The sequence below is a fragment of the Trachurus japonicus genome, chromosome 6 (assembly GCF_045865225.1).
Source record: "Trachurus japonicus isolate A0001 chromosome 6, Traja_1.0".
Lineage (NCBI taxonomy): Eukaryota > Metazoa > Chordata > Actinopteri > Carangiformes > Carangidae > Trachurus > Trachurus japonicus.
Window position 1 is genome coordinate 5,176,184 of NC_140912.1, and position 22,428 is coordinate 5,198,611.

Consider the following 22,428-nt stretch of genomic DNA (forward strand, 5'->3'; position numbering starts at 1 on the left):
ACAGCTCCCACAAAGAGCCAGAACAAGACAGTGGAGAAAAAAACAAACTCCCTTTAACATGAAGAAACCTGCAGCAGAAGGAGACTGGGGGTGGGCGGCCGCCTGCCTCCACCAGGTGGGTCGAGAGGTGAGAAAATAGGGAGAAAGAAGATGAAGAAGAAAAGAAGCATCAGACAAATTAAATGGTAAAAGGTCAATTCTCAAAAACAATCCAGCAGGTGTTTCTTTAATGGTTGTTACATTATGTTTGCCACAGTCGCTCATCATTGACCAGTAGTAACCACGGTCACCTCTGATCCCTTCTTCACATCCCACGTTTTTTTTTTTGAACAATGTTTTTTATTGATTTCCAATAAGAACATACAAAACACATGGATACATACCACACAAGTTGCACAATGAAATGCAGGCAAACCTCGCTGCATACACATACATACAAAAAAAATAAAGATAAACACGCACACAAGCATACATACCCACGTAAAATAATAACAGTAATAAATAAATTGAATTAAATTGTCACACTCAATAGCCCTACAGATAGATATAATCTATTGTTGCTTGAGAAAGTCCTCTTCACATCCCATGTCAATCACCACTTATATTGTAATCACTTACACAAAGCAGTGTGTCCTTGTCTGATGAGGTTCATTTGGTCGATGCACTCTGTGTTAAAGACAAAGAAGAAAATATCAAACCTGTTTCGATTCATAAGAAATCCCCGCGTTTTCCTTTAGATTAGTCACATGACCCCTTTCATCACCACTGACATGCTTTGTTTTGTTAGACTTTGTCCTTTATTGTGTTCCTGGTGAAGTTTAATTATGAAATCTCACCGTAACAGAAACTTATGACAGTCATCATAATAATACAAAACAATACAACCCGAGTTGTTAAGTAAAAACAACACTTTCTTTAACGTATGTGTATGTGTGTGTCTTCAAAAGTAGTAGCAGAAGTTCCTGCTGCTGATGCTTGTCTCGAGGTGTCAGGCAGAGGTAAAACTAAATTGCATGTGACAGAGAAAGAGTGGGAGAGCCTAAGCAAAGAGGTGTTTAGGTGAGCTCTTCTTTGTTTTCGCTCTTTGCCGACACGTTACTGTAGGTCGGCATACGACAGGCTCTGTTTGGACAAGTCCACACCTCCCATCACAACACATTCCACCTTTCACAGCTTCACAAAGGAGTGGGTAAGATGGAGAGAGTGAAAAGAAAGACAGATTCCAATATCAGCCAGTCATTTGGCTGTTGAGACTTGATAGGATAATGCCCTACAGACAAACCCTGAGAAATCTGCCTTTAATGAAATATGACATGTGTGCAAATGGGGCGCCGCCTCCCATTCAGCAGCCTGTAATTACATTTCAGAATAAATATACTAAACGACTCCTCATGAAAAAAAAAAAAGAAGAGGCACAGCTGCCTTACTTTGCTAGCTTGGTGGTGGGCGTGCAGGATCAAGTAGTTGACGTACTGCCCCTTTAAGGATTTTACCTTCACATGACTGGCTGGTCCCAGCTGTCCGTCAACCCTTCAGCGTTTTGACTTCAGATGTTTGTTGTCAACTACAGAGGAAGAGATAGCTGTGATTTCCTCCCGTGCTAATGATCATTGGTGGGTGTGTGCGCCGGGGGGGGGGCTATCAGAGACGTGCTGGATGTTGTTGGTTGGCCTAGTAAACATGTCAATCTCACAGATTCACTGTTGGTTAAGAGAATGGCGCAGAAACTTTCCATTCTGCTGATTGCACAAAGTAGCTGTGGCCTCCGTCACACGGGGCTGAGGGGTGAGGGTTAGGACAGGTAACAATCTAACACCTCTCTGATTTATACCCTGCATTTAAAGCCCCAGTGTGTAACTTATTTGACTTTTATTATATTGCTTTCATAAATACGTATTTCACTGAAGTCGAATCACTCCCACATACAGATGAAAGCTTTCTCGTACCTTAGAATGAGTTGTTACAAGTTGTTGTGGGCGACGCACCGAACCGAGGCGGCCATGTTGCATCGCCATTTTTTACGTTGAGTGGCAGCGTGACCGTAGGTAACCATAGAAACTCAGCGGAGCTGTCAGCTCGGGGAGAAAGTTTTCCAGGTAGCGCCTGTTAAAACTGTCACCACTGTGTAGTGTGAGGAAGGACGGAGGCACTGATGTTGCATTCAGGTGCAGTCAGGCAGACGGCCGTCGGCAAACCAACCGGATGACATTTTACTCCACGAGAGAAAGACGGTAAAACATGGGTCAGGTAAACAATACCACATCACCACGACCACTTGTTTACATAGACGCTTGTTTATCCTGTTACATGCAGCGTCTGTTGTCTGTCTGACGTCTGCCTGATTTCACGTGAATGCAACATCAAGAATACGTTCCGATATGCAACCGCACCGCTAGATGGGGGGAATTCCTACACATTATACCTTTAAAGAAAGGACCTCATTAATAATTTCTAACAGTGCAGCTCATGCTCCGGTTGCTCTGGGTTTCCTGTAGGTCTGAACCAACGCAGCGTCACCACCAAACTGTTTCCTCCAGGTTTTCTCTCGTTAGTGGCCTTGAAGTGTTTTGTTCTGGTCTTTTATGCTCTCTCATTCATTGCCAAACTTTTTTTTTTCTTTTCTACCAATGTTCATCAAAGGTTACACAGTTAATGAAAAGCAGATTGGTTTGAATCCAGACTTTGGTTTCTTGGAACAATAAGATGCGGCTTGACACCATCACCATCACCACTGAACAGGAAGGTTGATCAGGAACAATGAAAGAGGAACGACTGGTCAGCACAGTGTCAAGGCTCCAAAACTAACTTGGTGTCTTCATTTGGAGCATACCTGAATAAGAGTTAATAATTCACAAACTTCGAGAATAAAGAATTTACGACTTTATTCTCGTAATGTTATGACTTTTTTCTCTTAGGAAATGTGTGACTTTATTCTCGTAAATGGATGACTTTATTCTCGTAGTCTGTGTTTTTTTTTTCTCGATGTGGCCCTAATACTCTGTCGTAGTTTGGTCAATAAAATTTTAGAAAATGTTGAAAAATGTCAATCAGTGTTTCTCAAACCACAAGGTGATGTCCTCAAATGTCTTGTTTTATCCACAAACCAAAGAGAGACTCAGTTTATTGTCATAAAGGAACAAAGAAACCAGAAATATTCACATTTAAGAAGCTGAAATCAGAGAATTTGGACTTTTTTCTTTAAAAAAAGTTGACGATTAATTTAATAATCGATTATTGTTCGATTAATCAATTAATTGTTGCAGCTCTACAGCAGATTTCAACACTATGAGCCACACTCATTTTTTTATCATGTCAGAATTACTGTATCAGACATATAATGCACATTGTCTTAACTGTCATTTTAATCTGTATGTGTGTTTGTTTGTGTACAGATCGCGAGACAACAGCAGCAGCTCCTGCAGCAGCAGCAAAAGATAAACATTCTCCAACAGCAGATCCAGGTTAGTAGGCAGACACACTCACCCCAAATACACACAAACACACTTCTCTCTATTTCCCTCTGGACCTGAGGCCCCCACAGTAATGGTGAATCTCCATGATTCACACACACAACCATGAATACACACCCTTATTTTGTGCATTCCTCACACTTTAGAGCTGTTTCCTCCTCTCCACCATCCACTCATCTTTGTGGTCCACCAGGATGACCCAGGTATCCATTTCTCCTCCTGCTCTATTCTTATTGAGCCATGTGTGATTGGAAAATAACTGTAACACAAGAGATCGTGACCTTTTCCTTTCTGTTTCACCTCCGTTGAACAGTTAGAAAGCAGCAGCCTCACATTCATATGGAAGCATGTGGGTCTACACACTCACAAACACACCTAACACCCCTGTAATTGCCCTGGTTATGGCTGAATCATTTACTTTTGCATTGATCAGCCAGTGGTCGATATCCCAGCAGCCTCCTCTGGGCTTCCTCCTCTTTCAGCAGTTGTCTGTTTATCAACGTGTGTTTCCTCTCTTCACCCGAGCTCAGTACGCACTTGTCTCTCTGTCTCCTTCAGATACTTTATTTCCCCTTCACATACACGTTGTTCCACTCAGCTTTGCAATGTTTTCTTTATCATTCACTCCATTACAGTGAAATAAAAATAACAATATGTTATTCATGAAGACAGACACGTGCCGGGGGAAAAAAATAATGAAAAAACGCCTTGCTGTTTCTCTTATTTTTATTTTTTTTTATTTCCCTCCTTCCTACATCTGCTCCACCTGATGCACCGCTCTGCACACACACGCTCACTAAGAAATTACCACCAGCTGTGAGCCAAAGCTGGTTAATTTGCACACTGTATCTGATACCCATGTGGGAAGTTAGCCAGCTTGTATTTCATCAGTTTTTTTTTTTTGTTGTTGAATTAAATCAACCTCTGACACAATCTGAATCCATGTGCCACTGGGACCGCTTCGCTCTCATCCCCCATTGATCCCCTTTTCTTTAGAGGTGCAATGTAGTTTAACAAGAGCTTGAAAACCCACTCCCTCCTCCTTTTCTTCTTCTTCTTTTTTTTTATTGCGAGGCCCCACCCTCAGATCTTAATAAAGCTTGGATTGGACTTCATTAGGCCTCTGAGCCCCAGGGGAGAGTAAGACCATAAAACCCAACTCTTACTCGGATCCTCTTCCTTGCTGTGAGGCTCGGATACTGTGTCATGTTTGGTTTTGAGGATGAAGGGATTTGTAGAAAATAGCTGTTCAGAGCAGCATATTATCATGTAGAGCCTCGCAAGCATCTGATGTTGGATTTGATTTAAAATTACCCGAACTGCTTAACTACTGCTGTTTAGTTAAGATGCAGAGATGAACACAGAAAAGAGACCAAAACAATTAGTTTGAATTGAATAGTTGCTGAATATTACATGAACACAGCTGGGTGTGTGCAAGCTTGTTATTTAAGTTCTTTTTGAAACAATAGCATTTCTTGGGGAACAAACACAGCTTAAGGAGCATATGGTCTATCTACTGTACAGAGGTTTAGAATTATTATGGCTAAGCTCCAGGGCTTAGTCACTGGGGTATGGGCTGTTTACGCTGTGTCGGATGTGTGTTGGCCTTAAACACGCATGCAGCGCTGCACCGGTCTGTTTCCACTTATCAAATCCAGACCTGAGCTCTGCTCAGGCCAATACTCTGAGGAGCTGACCAAATGCTACTGTTTCAGCTGAAAAGAATAGGCCTCAGTGTGGTGAAACCACATTTTAGAAGTGCCAGTTATTGTTCACATCTTAATTTGGAACACTAAATGTTGTCCAGATGGAAAAATAAGTAACTAGAAAAGTGGAATAACTGCAACTCCCTGATGTTTAATGCTATAGTGCACGCATGCTGTCTGTTGCATCATCACAGCAAACAAAGTTTCAGTGGTTAAATAGCATTTATTTTATGGCTAATTATCATGAATTAGAGAGCTTTGTAGAACAGCAGTGAAACTGATATGATCCTGCCTCTGATTTAGAAAATGGAGACAATGAAAACTATTTTTTAACCCATTATTCATTTCAATTTCTGTAGTGTTGTTGTTGGGGGAGCAAAGGTCAAAGTGACCCAGGTTTCCTGTCATGTGGTTTTAAATGGTGTGGAGAGCCAGCGGGGAACGTCCACGGGTTAAAGAAACGTTTCCGAAGGCCCCACTTTGATAGATATGGTTACACACACACACACATACACACACAGACATACATGTGCACACAAAAACATGTGAAGAAACAACAGATGTTCATCCATAAAATGTGCATACATGCATGGAAGCTCCCACGTAAACAATATTATAGGCAGTTGATATTGATTAAAAATAGAAACAGTTTACATTAATGCATAAATGCACATGGGGACTGTTATAGGTCCCTGACGCACACATAACATACATGAAAACACACACGCACACACACGGCGGTGGTGAGTCCTCTGTGTGCCGTAGGCAGAGCGGCACGGCCCAGCCTGGTGGCTGACAGGCATGTGTCATTGTTAAGTCAGTTCCTATAATGGCTCTCATATGTGGCCCATTTCCTTCAGGCCCACAAAGGCACAGGCCCCAACCGCACCGCCCGGGCCCTAGCTAACAGGCTAATTAATGACTGCAAAGCCGCACTCCTCCTCCTCCTTCTCCCTCCCTCTGTTCTTCATTTATAACTCCTCTGTCTCCTCCTTCGCCTGCCTTCCTCTTTTTTTTTCTCTGAGCTCCTGTTCCCCCGAGTGTTGTTTGCTTTTTTGTTTTTATTTCTCTGTTAAATCCTGTCGTATTATTTTCCTCTGTGGATGATGTCTTCACCGGCCTGTTCCGTAATTACAGGGCGCCCCCCCCCCCCCTGTTGAAAGGCCATCAGCTGACTGATTTGGCTTAGAGGAGATGGGCCCATGTTAATCACTCAGTCAGACTTTTTGAACATTTTGAGACCAAGCGCCCAGAGCTTCCAATTGTTGGGGTTCAGCAAACCTGTGTTAAAGGGATAGTCCAACATTTTGGCAAATTTGCCCATTGCCATAATCTCTATAGTCATACAGTAGCAGTAGGTTTGTTACCTTTATTTGTCGGTGCAAGCTATTTTTAGAATCACCTAGCGCAGCCGCGAGCTGCTCAGAGCTACGCTACGGAGGCTAATGGGATTTCTTGGTTTCCCTCATCAAACTCATCAAATACACAATCCAACAACTCCAAAACGCTCTGGTGGACAAGTTGTGACCTGCACATTCACCACGCTATGAGATAGTAACTGAACGTCACGAGACGGAGTCGTTTCAGAGGTAAATTCATGCAAAACAGCTGATGTGCGTTGCCTTCAGGGACAGTTTTTCAGCAAGCAGTCTCTGTATTTACCTCGAAAACGGCTCAGTTTCGTAACGTTCCGTTATTATCTCGTAGCGTGGTGAATGTGCAGCTCACAACTTGTCCACCAGAGCGTTTTGGAGTTGTTGGATTGTGTATTTGATGAGTTTGATGAGGGAAACCAAGAAATTATTAGCCTCCGTAGCGTAGCTCTGAGCAGCTCATGCCTGTGCTCGGTGGTTCTAAAAATAGCTTACACCGACAAATAAAGGTAACAAACCTACTGCTATGACTATAGCGATTATGGCAATGGGCCAATTTGCCAAAATTTTGAACTATCCCTTTAAGACAAACAGACACAAACACAGTAATCCAGACACACACACACACACACACACACACACACACACTAGGACACATAGGAACTAATGGAGCACACATGTCCATTAGATAGACAGGCAGCTCCTACGTCAGCAAATCCAGCTTCAAACACAATGAGTCGGAAAGCACATAACGTCAAATGGACTCAGCAACTATGGAGAATGGCTACCTCTTGACTTTACAACGGCCCTCCCTCCACTGTGTTACCCTGTGTGTTAGCCTATTGAAAATTGTGTAGGCATGGTGGAATTGTGTTTTTGCTTCAATTCAAATTACTGAGTGTCTTAACTGTGCTCATGTGCTGAACACTGTAATTATTTGAAGGTATATTGACCAATCTGGGGTGGAAGTAACATTTCCATCACTGCAGTTGTGATTGCACTACCACTGCCTTGGCAGAGAAACAGGAGAAACAGGTGGATTAGAAAAAATATTCCTTCTGGTGTCAGGATAGGAATAATTAAAAACGATGAAGATTATCTGTATAGAATATAATAATGAAACAAGTTAAGCAGCAGCCACAAAGAGTTGTCAGAAAGCTGTTTTATAAAGGTAAACTTCATTGACTACACTACTAAAAATGGGTGTGGCATGTAGTTATATTATACCTGTGCTGTTTACTTTACACTATGAAAGACTGCTAATAACAACAACATAATATCATTGGTGTCATGAATCCAAGTGACTGATTACATATCACCAGGGGGATGTACGCATCCGCAAAGTCCAGACTTCTAAATTAGCCACAGTTAATATGTTTGATAAGAGTCCCTTCTGAACACATATTTATAGAAGCTCATATTTGTTCATACAAACAGGAACTGGGCCACTTTGAGTTTGAATGTGCTGTTTTTTGCAATGTGGCGACCTCATGCTTTAATGATTTCCTCCTGGGGATTACAATTGACTTCATATTTCGTCAGCCCCGTCCTAAGACCTTTGTTGTTTTGTGTGACTTGGTCCAAAGTTTTAGTCATTGTCAGTTGACAAGACAATATGACAAGTCACGCTGTCATGGTCTAACTGCCCCATATGTGTGACAAGAGAACTGACCTGAAGAAATCTATCTGGCTATTGGTAAAATAGCTCCACAGCGCCCTCTAGAAAAATAAAATAAAACCCCAACGCTAACCGCTTAAGATCCACCGGAGCATAAACGACCTGTACAGATCTTTAAGATTGTTTGAGCTAGAGATGTGCCTTTTTTTCTGTGTAAGCTAAAAATGTGGTGCTTTACATTAAGACAAAATACATCCTGGGGTTTTACTGTCTTTATTTGCTGAAATCATTTTAAAAATGGGGAGAGAGTTGGAGTAATGTTCAGAGTTTTCTGCAGCATTTCTGCCTTCTACTCATTTGTATGATCGATCAGCATCTGCCGTCTTTGAGAGTGATGTCTTATCACTTCATGTTGTGAATGTATATATATATTTTATATTATATATTTTAATTTCTAAAAGTATGACATAGAAAAAGCAGTACATCTTGTCCCTGCTGACCACGTTAATGCCTGAACACGGAGTGCGGCGGTTGCTACGATATGCAGCTGCTTTGTAGCGTCCTGCGAGCCGCCCCCCGGGGCAACGCGATGGTCCGCTCATCGCTGCTTGCAGCTTTAATTGGGACTTGATTTTTCCATTTCATGCTGGACTCATAGGACAGATGAACAGAATAACAGATACCTGAGGCCGACTCAGTTTACTGGTATGAACTTGCAGGTTGTTTTAGCTCCAGTGGAATAATGGACAATATGAAGGCGAGCACTCATTCACATCCACATGTTTACATAGCTGCCATCTGCACAACCACACGTCTTCTTCTTCTTCTTCTCCCCCTCTCCTCTCAAACACATGGACATACAGATACAGCACACACCTTCTTGTTCCCCTCTAACCCCAAATTCTGGTACACAAGACCACCATTAATACTGAGAGTGTGTCTGTGCCTAGGTGTGTATGTCCATGTGTCTGGTGGGCAATTTAGAGGAAGGGGGCCTTGTGTTTTCTTAGGGGCTGAGCGGAGCGGGGGCCACCTTCCCCAGTCCATTCATCCAGCCTGCTGCCCCCCGCCACCCCCCCACCCCACACACACACACACACACACACACACACACCCTCCTTCGGTAAAAGGAGATCTTTGTGTGTTTGCGCTAGTGAAGCAGCCCCAGTCAGTCCCAGTGTTCCCAGAGGTATACAATGAATGGGAGCATTTTGTCCCTCTCTGTAACCCCCCCACCGCCCCCCACCACCCCACCACCACCTCCACCACTTCTCTCTTCTTTTTTTTTTTCTTTTTTTTTTTTGCCATTTGGACACAGACTTGTTTTTCTTCTGTCTTCATTCTCTTTTTTGTGTGTCACAAGACGTCAGGACACTTTGTGTGTATGGGAATGCCCCACAAGTGTGTGTCTGTGTCTGTGTGTGAGATAAGGGCCTTGCGCACTATCAGGCTTTTTAGGAGTATGCAATAACCAATGTTGACTGAAGAGCTGGTCATGTGCTTAACATGTGTAGCTCCACACAACTATGGATAATACAGATGTGGCGGAGACATGAGTGACAACACACACACACACACAGACACACATAACCTAATTTTAACCTTGACCTTTGGACACAGCCCCCTGATGAAGGGAAGACCAACCAAGAATCTATTCATGTACAGGACAAGACCTCAGAAAGACAAAGACGTTCTTTGTTTTTTTTCCGTCTAGCAAAAATATACTGCAGTTTAATACACCCCCCCCACACACACACACACACACACACACACGTTCATAGAAAGTATTATAAGTTTGTAGTAATGTGATGTATTTGCTGCAGGGATGCAGAGTAAAAGCTTGTATTTGTACTTTCCTTAATTGCGTGTAGTTTGGGGGACAATTTGACTTTTTCCTTAAAGGGACATTGTGTAACTTCTCCTGTTATCTATTCACGAAAATGTATTAACATGTATTGTTTTGCCTCGTGCTGACGGACCACTTGTTTACATAGAGGCTTGTTTATGCCGTTACGTGCAGCGGCTGTCGTCCGTCTGCCGTCTGCCAAATTTCACGTGAATGCAGCATGAAAAATACGATTGAGTTGCTTGCGATATAGGCTACAACCGCAACGCTAGATGGGAGCAATTCCTACACAATGTACCTTTAAGGATTAATAATGCACTTTTGACTTCACAACATTTCTATAAAGTACTTGACCCTTTTCTTATATTTATTTTGTTCATTGTGCTGCTGCATTTCTGAGTACTTCAGATGAACAAAAAACACCACAGGTTCCCAGAGTTCAAGATAAAAGTTAAACTTTCTTGTTTTGTCTGAGCAACAGTCCACAGTCCAAAAGAGTTTCAATTTAAAGTGATTTCTGTTGAACCTTTTTATTGATCGACTAATTAATATACAGCCTATCAGCAAACGCACACTGGGAAAGCCCAGCTCTCTCTGTGTATTAATGCTCTTTGAACCTCCCTAACACAAATGCTTGGATCCTGCGCATGCACGCACACACACACACACACACACACACACCATAAACATCCCAGAGGACGTTCGTCTTATTCAACTAATTCAGCAACATAACCAGGCCGTACAAATGCAGAGAGCACACAACATGCTGATGGCGTAAATTTGGGCACTAATGATGAACTGTCCCAGGAGACAGAGGGAGGGAGGCCGTGTGGTTAATGAATTGGTAGTAAAGGAGATGAATGGAGGCAGGCAGCATTGAATGGACGGAGGAAATGGAAAGGGAAGGAGGGAGGTGTCAACAAGCGTTCGTCTTAGAGAGTAACAGATGAAAGAAAAGACGAAAGCAGAGAAGACGAAAGAAGAGGTCATGAAAAAAATGGATAAAACGAGGGGTGAGCAGGGCATTGTCAAGATTTAGACAACAAGGAAGAACAAAAAGAGAGATAAAAAAAACAAAGAAGGAAGTGAGGGAACGAAAGGAAAAAAAGGAGAAAATAACAAACAAATAAAGACAAATAAAGGGTAATATAAAACCAATTTGAGTCCAGTTCCTTCCGCTGAGAATGCGTCCTCTCTTCAACTCATTTCATTTTCAAAACCTTTACAATCTTTGAAAGTCGGACATCTGCCCAACTTTCAGACAGGAACAAAACAAGTAAAGAGACAGAAGAAAGAAGTTGAAAAAAGAGGGGCAGAGCATCAGACGAAACATGAGGAGGAAAAGAAACAAACAATTCTACAACAGGGAAGACAGTAAAGCAGATGAGATGAAGGGAAAGATGGAAGTGAAGAGAGTGAGGCAGTCCAGCCTTACAGTAATAGATTCCCGCAGGCTCATCTTTGATATGTTCTCTTCCAACCAACCGTTTTTATGAGTCTTTCAAGCCGACATGAAAGGCAGCTGTTAGCTCCTCTGTTGTGTTAAAGGCAGTTTACTTCTCATTTTTAAACTTGTCTCTCAAGAATGAAACGTCTTTATTTGTTGTTTGGTCTCTGCTCTTTAACTGTGTCTCTTGACGCCTGCTGATCATTTCATTCTTACTGCTGCTGTAGTGCTGCTGTAGTGCATGTGTATACCTGCATCCCTTCATTCTTGTTTCTGTCCTCCTCTCTTGCATTCTTTCTTTTCCTTTGTTATCTTCTTTTCTTCATTTTTCTAATGTTTTTTCCCTCTTTATGTTTATTCACTTTTTGTTTTTTTCCCCCTGTCATTTGTTTTTTCTATCCCCTTGCTCCTTTTTTTCACTGTTCTTCTACTTTTCCCCCTCCATCTCTCTCTCGGTGGCAGTGTGAGTGTGTGTATGCAGGCCATGCAGAATTTGTGTACATCTGTGTGTGTAAGCAGGGCTGTTGTATAGGGGAGAAAGGTGATGATAATTCTAGGGGCCCAGTGCCCAGTGGGGCCCACAAAAAACCCCAGTAGTCTAATTTTATGACTGAATTATTCTGCATAAGACCCTGACTAATACTCATAGTAATGCTGCATTGAATTAAAAAAATGATAATACATACGTAGTCTAAGAAAAAAAAGTGGAAAAGTCAGGGGACAGGGGCCCACTTTAGTATTCTTTCAGGGGGCCCAGAATTCCTAGCAACGGCCCTGTATGTAAGTTGTGTGTTTGTCCAGATATTTTAAATAATTTATTTTCTACCGTATGTTATATCTGACCTCTCTCTCCCTCTCTCCCTCTCCTCAGGTCCAGGGTCACATGCCTCCTCTGATGATCCCAGTGTTTCCTCATGACCAGCGGTCCCTGGCTGCTGCAGCTGCTGCACAGCAAGGCTTCCTCTTCCCGCCGGGCATGTCCTACAAGCCAGGTAGTGGTGCTGAGGTGTATGTTTTCTGGATAAACATTCACCCCGCTCAGACAAAAGCTCTATGACTCTTGTCAAACACAAAAGAAACAGGTCTCTTTTTCTCTCTCGTCTCTCTCTCTCTCCTTCTAAGACACACACACATGCACACAAACACTGGGATCCCAGTCTATGTTAATGAGGTGTGTCAGGTGAGGAATGTTCTGGAAATGAGCGGAGAGATTTACAAGCCCTGCTCATTCACGTCAGGAACAATACATTGGACACAGCGCGGACTGGAATGTCTCTTTTACGGTGTGCTGAAAACATGTCAGTTGCACAACACATCTGCAACATGGAATTTCACACTTTCTCTCACACATGCGCACACTTTTGCATGCATGCTCTCCTAGCGCTCAGCAACTCACCAGTGGATAACACACAACTGTCATACATACACAGACAAATCACATTTTGTTTCCCCAATTCCCCTAAACACACACACATCACTTAAAGGGATAGTTCAACATTTTGGCAAATTAGCCCATTGCCATAATCGCTATAGTCATAGCAGTAGGTTCGTTACCTTTATTTGTCGGTGCAAGCTATTTTTAGAATGGCGGCGCAGAGCCGTGAGCTGCTCAGAGCTACACTACTGAGGCTCATGGGATTTCTTGGTTTCCCTCATCAAACTCATCAAATACACAATCCAACAACTCCAAAACGCTCTGGTGGACAAGTTGTGACCTGCACATTCACCACGCTATGAGATAATAACGGAATGTTACGAGACAGAGTTGTTCTCGAGGTAAATGCAGAAACTGCTTGCTGAAAAACTGTCCCTGAAGGCAACGCCCATCAGCGGTTTTACATGAATTTACCTCTAAAGCCAGGAACACACCGCCACGACGCGTCCCGACGCGTCCCGACGCCGACGGCTTTGGCCGACGAGTCTGTCGCCTCTCGTCGGGAGAAAGGAAAAAGTGAAACACACTGCCCTGACTGCCGACCAGAGCGATTGAGTGGCGAGGACTCCCCCATAGAAATACAGACCAATACAGACCAGGGGCAGCTCTGCTCACTGTTCATTCAAACAAACTAATGCCACTGCCACAGTTAATTTCATCAATGAGACCAACATTAATCTCCCCAAAACAATTTAACCAGCCACGTTTTAACAGCGCTAAAGCCGAAATTAAAACAGTTTTTAGCAGCTTACTGCTGTGGCTCGGTTGCCGCGAATTGGCGATAGCCGATGCTAATTTCTGTTAGCCCGTCTATGGTGTTTTACATTACACGTTAGCATTAAGCTAGCGGGCTTTATATGCTTAGTTGTGAGCTGTGTGTGTTTTGAACGTTGTTTCAAACTATGTGGGTTTGATTGAACATCTTTGATGTTTAAATATATATATATCGCCGCTTAATATATTGCTTTACTCCTCTTTTTATTGTGTATACCATTTTTACTGTAGGACAGGCTAGGACACCGTTTGTTTACTGTGGTCACTTCCGTCCCTCCCACACACCGCGCTGATTCGCTTAGGGCACCGCCAATCAGAATCGCCATAGCTAGCACACAGCCAATCAGAGTACCCGACGAGTCTACTCTCCCGACGGCCGACGAGTCCCGACTGAGCATGTTCAATCGGCCCCGACGAGATCCGACAAGACCCGACGCTCCCCGACGGAGGTGAACACACCAAACAGACGAGCTCCCGACGCCGTCCGACGAGGCCAGACGCCCGACGGTCGGCTCGGTGTGTCCCTGGCTTAAAACCACTCTGTCTCGTAACGTTCCGTTATTATCTCATAGCATGGTGAATAAGCAGGTCACAAGCGTTTCAGAGTTGTTGGATTGTGTATTTGATGAGTTTGATGAGGGAAACCAAGAAATCCCATATAGTGTAGCTCTGAGCAGCTCACGGCTCTGCTCCACCGTTCTAAAAATAGCTTGCACTGACAAATAAAGGTAACGAACCTACTGCTATGACTATAGGGATTATGGCAATGGGCCAATTTGCCAAAATGTTGAACCATACCTTTAAAGGGAGGTGTGAGTGCTGCATGTTTCAGCAGGGCACAACAAAGCAGATGCAGACACACCTACACACACATGTTATACACTTCAAGTGCACAGTCATCTTCCTGCACGATCCCTCGCACCACCTGCTTTCTTGCGCTCTTCCTGTCCTTCACACATTCCTTTCTTCCATGCATTCCTCCAGGTGCTCGCGTAACGCTGCACTGCACTGACCCTCTGTGTTTCGTACAGAATAATCCATTTTTATTCCTGTTGCATGAGCACACACTCCCAAGAGAGCGCAAAGAAAGGCAGAAATGAAGCAGAGGATTAAAAAGCCATTATTATATACACTCTTCTTTGGCTTCGGCCTGTTTTTCAACAAAGGCGCAGACATGGAAAGCCTTTTAGGAACAAACAGCAGGGGTTATGCTCCGGACTCATATGAATTTATGAGTGCATCCCAATGAGGGAGCTCTGGATGTGAACTATGCTTGCTCTGGTCTCAAGTACCCAAGTGTACTGACAATGAGCATTATTAACCTTCGAATAAAAATGCTCATGACCCTTTATGTCTCATTTGACATGAATAAAAACATGAGCGCAACAAAGAGCGAGACGCAGTGAGACAGACAGAGGCCAACGGTGAAAAAAAAACCCCAAAACAGAAGCAGGTTAGTTCTTGTGCAGTAATCTGCTGCCACCTCTCTTTACAATATCTCTTGTTTTCTTTGTTTAGCAGGTGAGAATTACCCCATGCAGTTCATTCCATCGACAATGGCAGCTGCAGCGGCATCTGGACTCAGCCCATTACAACTACAGGTAAGACTGAAACACCTGGTCTCCTGGATGTTCACCAAAACAAGCAAATCAGCACTGCATCTTAACCAAACTGCAGCTTTCTGCACGGCTAGAGTCACGCTGAAAGCTTTGGTTTGGATGAACTGGGGGGTGAACGGACCCTTTCAGTGAAATTGCACATGAAGAGTGAGTCATGCCTCCTCCTGTCCCCAAAAAAAGATTGCATGTTGAAAACAAGAAAGTTTATCAGTGCAGTGAGGGTGTGGAGGTTGGTTGGCACGTGTGAGAAATCCTGGAGTTTCACCTGGACTCATGAAAACTCTGGAAATAAGTGGCTTTTTTAGGTTTTCTGCAAAACATTTTCAGTTAGTCATGCCTGAACCACAAACTGCCTTTGTTATCAAAGATGTCTACCTAAACCAAAAGTGGTTTAGTTAAACCAAAAGGAAAGGAAATGTTATGTTGTCATAGTGTTCGGGTTGGAAAAAACAAAAGCTCATCTAATTTAACAGTCAGAGCAAAGGCCAGCAAAGCAAAACCAAAGTGCCTCTTCAGGATCTCAGATGATAACTTAAGTGAGGCTTTCACAACCAAATAAACAACTGCAGCAGAGACACAGTTTCAGAACAGCAGCAGGAACAAAGACGGTTATAAGGGTGAGGGTTTGTAGCCTAAGGAGCTACTATGGCTCTAATCCTCAGGGTGTAACCAGCGGGCCAAAGCCTCAGACAGCCGTACAGAAGTAAAGAATAAGGAAGGAAATAGGAAATAAGAAACATTGGCTAAATGAAACCCCTATTCACTAACCTTGCCCTGCGTTCAAGTGGAATATAAACTGCAATATATTTTTTTTACAAGATAAAAGACTTTCTAATACGAACTATCCATCGCCAACTCAGAGAACACAATAGTAATTGAATGTATACCTAGCGCATGAAACCTTTTATATTTTGCCTGTGATCTGCAGGCCAAGGCTGTTATGATTCAACATGTCTGAGTTTTACCTGGAAAAAACCTCAGTGTTGTGATAAAAAGGAAAAACTAGGTATTTTTCATAAGCAGCAGCAGCAGCCGTCATGACTGCACAGTTAAATAAGCCAGGAGGTCTGATTTCAACAACAGAAGCTCAAAGACAGGAGCGACGTGCAGTGTGACTGACAGGAGATCTGTGGAAAGCGCAGCCTCTCAGCCACAATGATAACACTAGATGAGGGGAAAAATGAAAGTTGCCTGCTAGCATTGGTTATTTCCTCACTCTCGCTGCAATACATGTTCATAAATACACCAGAACAGCCATAAAAGCTAAATGAATGGGGAGTGCAAATGGAAGCTGGAGGAGGCCCAGCGTGCACTAATCGGCTCAGATCACAGGCTTGTTCCTTTAATGAATATTAATGGAGTTAACTTCTCTCAATAAAACAGCATGACACGTTGGTTAAAGGATGAAGCTCTGTAGGCTGACGCTAACGTGCTAGCCTGCCTATCTGCTGCCTGTCAGCTGTGTTAAACAAAAGCTGTTATGATGAATCACAGAGGAATTCCGCCCCACCAGCACAACACCTGGCCCGGGCAATTCATCAAATATTTTATTGCTGTTTGACACCTGTGGTTTGAGAATGGCAGTTTTCCATTATCGTTATCAGAGAATGTATTTGCAAAGGAAAAGAGAAGAGAAAAGAGAAAGAAAAGAAAATCTTAAGTCACTTGAGGTGGTTTTGGGACTTCACAGCATGAGCCCCGTCACCCCTCCTGCTGTACCTACTATCAGAACAAAAGCCCTCAAAAGCTTTTTCACCAGCAAACAATGTTGCTTCATCATGTCAGTCGTTACCATAGCATGGCTTCTGGATGTTACAAGAATCCTTATCTCAGTTTATTCAATTTGCATTGTGGTTTTTACTTATCAAGGCCCTCATTAGTCGCTATTGACTTAGTGAAGCGCCATGCTGCGCTGAGGGGGATCGGAGTGTGAGCGCAGCCTATCTCCACTCTTCTCTTTGAAATAATCAAAAGAGCTCCGCGGTGAGTGAGAGGTAAGAGGATGAATAATGTCGGAGATGCAAACTCATTCACATTTAAACACAGCCTGAGACGTGGGGGGGGGCAGAGAGGCAGAGAGGAACCTGAATGAATGAGGAAGCTTCTCATTGCGGCTGGGAAAAGAAAGAGAATGCCGGTAGAAGTGTTTATGTGAGAGGAAAAAAAAAAATAGGGCGATTATCTGAGGAATTTTTGCGAGACGGAGGCGGCGGCGGCTTCCAGCACGTTTGGACATTGTTTTGACACTAATATCTACGCCAAAAGCAATCATGATGCCAGTTAGGACTTTTACTTTTTGACTTCTGTGTCTTCATCTCAGATGTGAACCTGCAGCACTCCCTGCTATACAGAATTACACTGGGCCCAATTAAAAAAACACCTTCATGGTGCACAGCTGAGAAATAAATACTCTGTACTGTGTGATCACCTTGACTCCTCACCCTGCATGAGTTACTCCTCTCATAGCGTGTCCTTGCAGTGTGTGCGAGCTGTGGTGTGAGTCACAGAAAGCTACAGGGTTTCCCTCAGGTGTAATGAGTTCACAACTGAGCCAGTTGCCTTCACTTCTCCTATGTTGGATTGATTAATTACCAAATAAGTGAACATGTGATCCTGATGCACATTGTCTCAGTTTAGTTACTCTGTGTTTGCCAAAGCAAAAGTCATTCATTCTTTTCCGAGCAGTGTGATGTAGCGCTCCTGCTGGTTCATATTGATTTCTTCTAAATGCTACAGGAAACCCTGTACTGACACGACTCCGACATAACAAGCAGAACAAATGTGATGAGTAGAACAGAGACATTTCTCTCTCTACTGCACATACTGCTCTATCTTCAGCCTTCTGGCCTGCACGTACCCTCTGCGGTTACGCTGTAGTGCCACAGTGGCTCTCTCGCTCTCTCCTCTCGGGCTCTGCTGTCTCGACGGGCTCTGCCTTTGGGAGGTGAGGGACAACGACACCATTGAAAAACTGTTTTGTTTTGTTTTTTTTCCTCAAAATGAGTGTGAGTGGATGTTTTTCACCCAGAGCCTCACTAACAGAATTTCCTCTCACCTGTCATTTCTTTATCTTGTATGGAAACTCCGGCCTTGGCTCGATAATCTCCATGCTGGTTGTTACCTGGTGTAAAGATAGTACCAGACAGAAGTACACAGATAAGACAATATGGGGTGCATATTATAGGATGAGGTAAATTTATGCATTAAAGGGACATTGTGTAACTTGAAAATCGATTATTTGGATGTTTTTTATTAATCAGTAATCCCCCCCATCAACAAACTGAAGTGTTCCTTTCAGCTCTGAATGAGCCGTTCATATCGTTCATATCTCCATGGAGACGGTAAGCTCGGTGCTGCTGCCATGTGGTGTCTCCATGTTTTTACGTTCAGTGGCAGCGTGACGGTAGGAAACCACGGAAACTCAGCGGAGACACCGGAGCTGTCGGCTCAGGTGGAGGTGGCGTCTGTGAAAAGTCACCGTGGTAACGCAGTGAGGAGGAATGGAGCGTTACACTGATGCTGCATTCACCTGCAGTCGGCCGTCGCTAACAAACCAGATGTCATTTTAGTCACAGAAGCCGGTAAAACGTGGGTCAGGTAAACAATACCACATCGCCATGACAACATATTGTCACGTGTATTGTTTTGACTCGTGCTGACGGACCACTTGTTTACATAGAGGCTTGTTTATGCCGTTACGTGCAGCGGCTGTCGTCCGTCTGCCGTCTGCCCAATTTCACGTGAATGCAGCATGAAAAATACGACTGAGTTGCTTGCGATATACAACCACAACGCTAGATGGGAGTAATTCATACACAATGTACCTTTAATGAGACATTAACCATCATTCATAATCAATAGAGTGTGTTTGTCTTTGCTGCTTGTTTAGCAAATTAGTGTGCATTTGTGTGAGTCAGCTCCACTGTGTAATGTCTCAGCACGGCCGTCCAGTGCACACACTCAGATCTTGTCGTGTTTTTTACTTATTAGTCACAGTTATGCTTCACTTCACAATGGCCTATGCATTAGTGTACAGTATAAAAAAGCAGTGTAAATACACAATTACACCGTGTTAGTTCTACATTAGCCATCGACTCTGCAGCATGTTATAGTGGAGTACACGCCAGCTGCTATCAGACCCCCTTTTTAATGCAAGATCTGGATGGACAGATGTTGCAGCCAGACTGCTCCAGATTTTTTTGAACGTTGAGCCCTGCAGGACTCAGTCAAACTCTGGCTGGCAGCGGTGGTCGAGGCAGAAACAGCAGTGCAGAAAGAGCACATTCTCTAGCAAGAGACATAAAATGAACCTGCATAGAATACTTCCACTTTTACCGCAAGAATCAATCATTTCTTCAGTTTCACGCCTTAATCTGCTGGAGAAAACAAAATCAAATCAAGCGGAGATATTTGGCAGAAGCTGCCTCATTGTGCATGACTCAACTGACCCAACAGTTTTTGATAGAACAAATGTCGTGCTATCGGCGTGGGAACTTGATCAGGCCAATTGTTTCCAGAGCCTCGGAGTAGACCCCTTCACAAACAGTGGATTCCTGCTGAAGAAAGGCCCCCTTTGTGCCCGGCTAATGCGAGGGAAATACAGTTGCTTAGCAGACATTCTTGTTGAAATCATAAGACATCCCTTGCTTGTCTGTCTCTGTTTTCAGCCTGTTGCTCTCTCCTTGTCTGAGGCTTGGAGACAAAGGTGAGGAACAAACTTTCCAACATACAGTAGTTAGACTGAATGGTTTTCTTCTGGAGGGCGATCAGGTTGTGTTCTCTTTTTTTTTTTTTTTTTTAACCAAGCATTTGCTTCATGGCAGAGAAGTGGAAATTAGATAATGGTTGTCTTTATGCAGCCTACCTCTCTGTGAGTCTTTTCCATGGACTAACCCTCCCAGTGCAGCACTCACCCTCCATCCTCTGTGTGGGCCAGCTCAGTGGCAGTCGACCTATTTCACCCTCCTCCTCCCCTCCTCCTCTTCCTCCCCTCCTCCTCCTCCTCCTCCTCCTGCAAACCTGCTGGAAAAGACAAAACCTCATTTGTTTTGTGCACTCCTGAGATCGATAGCGGCTTGACACTAACAGAGAGCAGTTAAAGGGATTCTCCTGTCAGCCCCTAATGGGACCGACCGGCCGGTCAGAGCACAGAGGAGGGCTGTTGGCAGGCCGGTCCAGACGGTGCTGTCCACAACCTAGACCACAACGACATCGCCTTCTTTGTGCTTTCTTAAGCACTTCGCCAAAGTAGGCCAAGGCTGTCTGAAAAAAAAAAGAGAAAAGAAAAAGAGAAACTGCCGGGTGATCAGGAGGATCAGAAATAACAGACTTATCATTTGGATTTGAGCACCCATTAGCATTAACATCCAAAAGCCAGTCAGATAGCAGACAGCCGAGTGGCAGTTCAAGGCCCTCTTTGTCAATTTGTAATTTAGGAAATTGCGGCATTGTCTTCCCCTGAGGTTTGACTGAATGGCCGGAGCTCTTGTTAGGGTTGTTTACGCTGCACATCGGCCTCCCCAGTCACCAATCAATCTCACAGTGTCTTTAAGAAACACTGAGAGAAAAAAAAACAGGGAGAAGCTCTTAATTTCAGGCTTTTGTCTGTTCAACAGTTCCATTCGGTATTGCTCCTAACAGCACAATAGCAGTGGGTGTGTACTGTATGCACAAAAAAAAAAACCATGTGTGTGTTTTTTTTGCAGGCACAGGGTGCGAGAGCTTAACTGTGTGTTTTACCCCAAAGACTCGTGTGTCTGCCCCTCGCTCCCCGCTCCCCTCAGAGCCGTAAGAATATCAGGCATCACCAGAAGTAACTCTGCGGTCAGCGTGATTGACGCGAGAGGCCTCACCACCAGCCATTCAAGGCACATTCTTACAGGGATCTCATATCGCCAGGGGTTGGCCCGAGCACTCCTGGTGCCTTCCAAGGAAAATAAGCGGCGTGACATCAGGGCTTTGTTTCAACGGCGAGGCCCCTTCTGTTTGTATTTAATATCGCTCCGAGAGAAGTGGAAAGAGGGCCAGCCAATTTCTCTGGCCCCGACCGCCGAGCCCGGGCGCTTCGGCGGTGAGGCGACGGTGCTCTTGTGTGTCTGCAGCGAAACGCTTCTCTATCCTCTCCCTTTCTCTTCTCTTTCTCTGCTGCACTCTCTTTGCTTTTGGATCGCCGAGTCCCAGGAGTCTTTGCAGTTTTGACTAAAGGGAAATCAGATCTCACAACACTGGGGGCCGATTAGGATGAAGGGAGCAGAGCGTTAAAACAGAGGGAGAGAGACAGGACCAGAGGTGGAAATGGAGATGGGGGTAAAAGATGTGAAGAATGATTTTGGAACAAAAAACTGAAGGCCGAAGAAAAAGGGAAGCGTCGGAGGGAGATCAAATGAGAGGAGGACAAAAGAAAGACAGAAACATAGAAGGAGGAGGGAGCGTATGATGAGGTGAGAGTAATGAAAAATGAGAGGAAAGTAGGAAAGCAGAAAAGAAAAAGAGGAGGGTCTTAAGTGTAGGCCAGCCACGTCTGGGTGGTTTTCCTGAGGACAAGCTCTTTGAAACTCCAGCACTCACACTCCAATGCATTTAGACAGGGGTTGACAGTGGTTTCAGGCAGCGGTTTGTCTGGCCAGTTAGCTTTGATTTAGAAGACCCTGGGCCGAGGGCTGAGTATTTGACTCTTTGATTTTTGTTAAGTACCTTGGATGGAAAATCGGTACAGTTTTTTTTTTTTTTCACTACAAATTCAATGTTCTCGTCTCAACCTTGAAGGCAGACGGCCTGTACTTTCCAAGTTTTTTTTATTCTAAGTTTTGTATTATTTCTTTAATGTTTTCAAGGGTCCTAGATGTAATTGCAATGTGACGACACCTACTTAAACACCCTGTTGTCCTAATTTTGGATTAAAGTCAGTTTTCTGAACTGTTAATGCACGGAATAACCACATATGACAAGATGAGTCTCAAGAGTTTTTGAGCCAAATTTCATTTTTATTTTATTCGACCATGTAAAATCACAGCACGGCTGTAAAAGGCAAAATTTAAGAAAAAGATCATGTTGCCAAGATAACAAGAGAAGGCCCATGTGGCTTTTTCCCCATTGTGGTTCACATTGTTGATTGGAGAGAAAAGGAAACCAGATTTTTAC

General features: G+C 43.7%; 1 protein-coding gene across 12 annotated transcripts in view; it reads left to right on the forward strand.

Moving 5' to 3' along the window:
• The window catches only part of LOC146985436 (transcription factor SOX-6-like), a 119,120-nt gene that overhangs the window by 71,105 nt on the left and 25,587 nt on the right, over nucleotides 1–22,428 (forward strand). For 5 of the 12 annotated variants that reach the window (XM_085778415.1, XM_085778414.1, XM_085778413.1 and 2 more), the window contains 4 exons: nucleotides 3,393–3,461; nucleotides 3,617–3,673; nucleotides 12,332–12,452; nucleotides 15,188–15,270. In XM_085778415.1, coding sequence (XP_085634541.1) covers nucleotides 3,393–3,461; nucleotides 3,617–3,673; nucleotides 12,332–12,452; nucleotides 15,188–15,270 — 330 coding nt within the window. The remainder of the gene's footprint in view (nucleotides 1–3,392; nucleotides 3,462–3,616; nucleotides 3,674–12,331; nucleotides 12,453–15,187; nucleotides 15,271–22,428) is intronic. The other 7 variants (XM_085778419.1, XM_085778423.1, XM_085778418.1 and 4 more) reach the window with 3 other exon arrangements.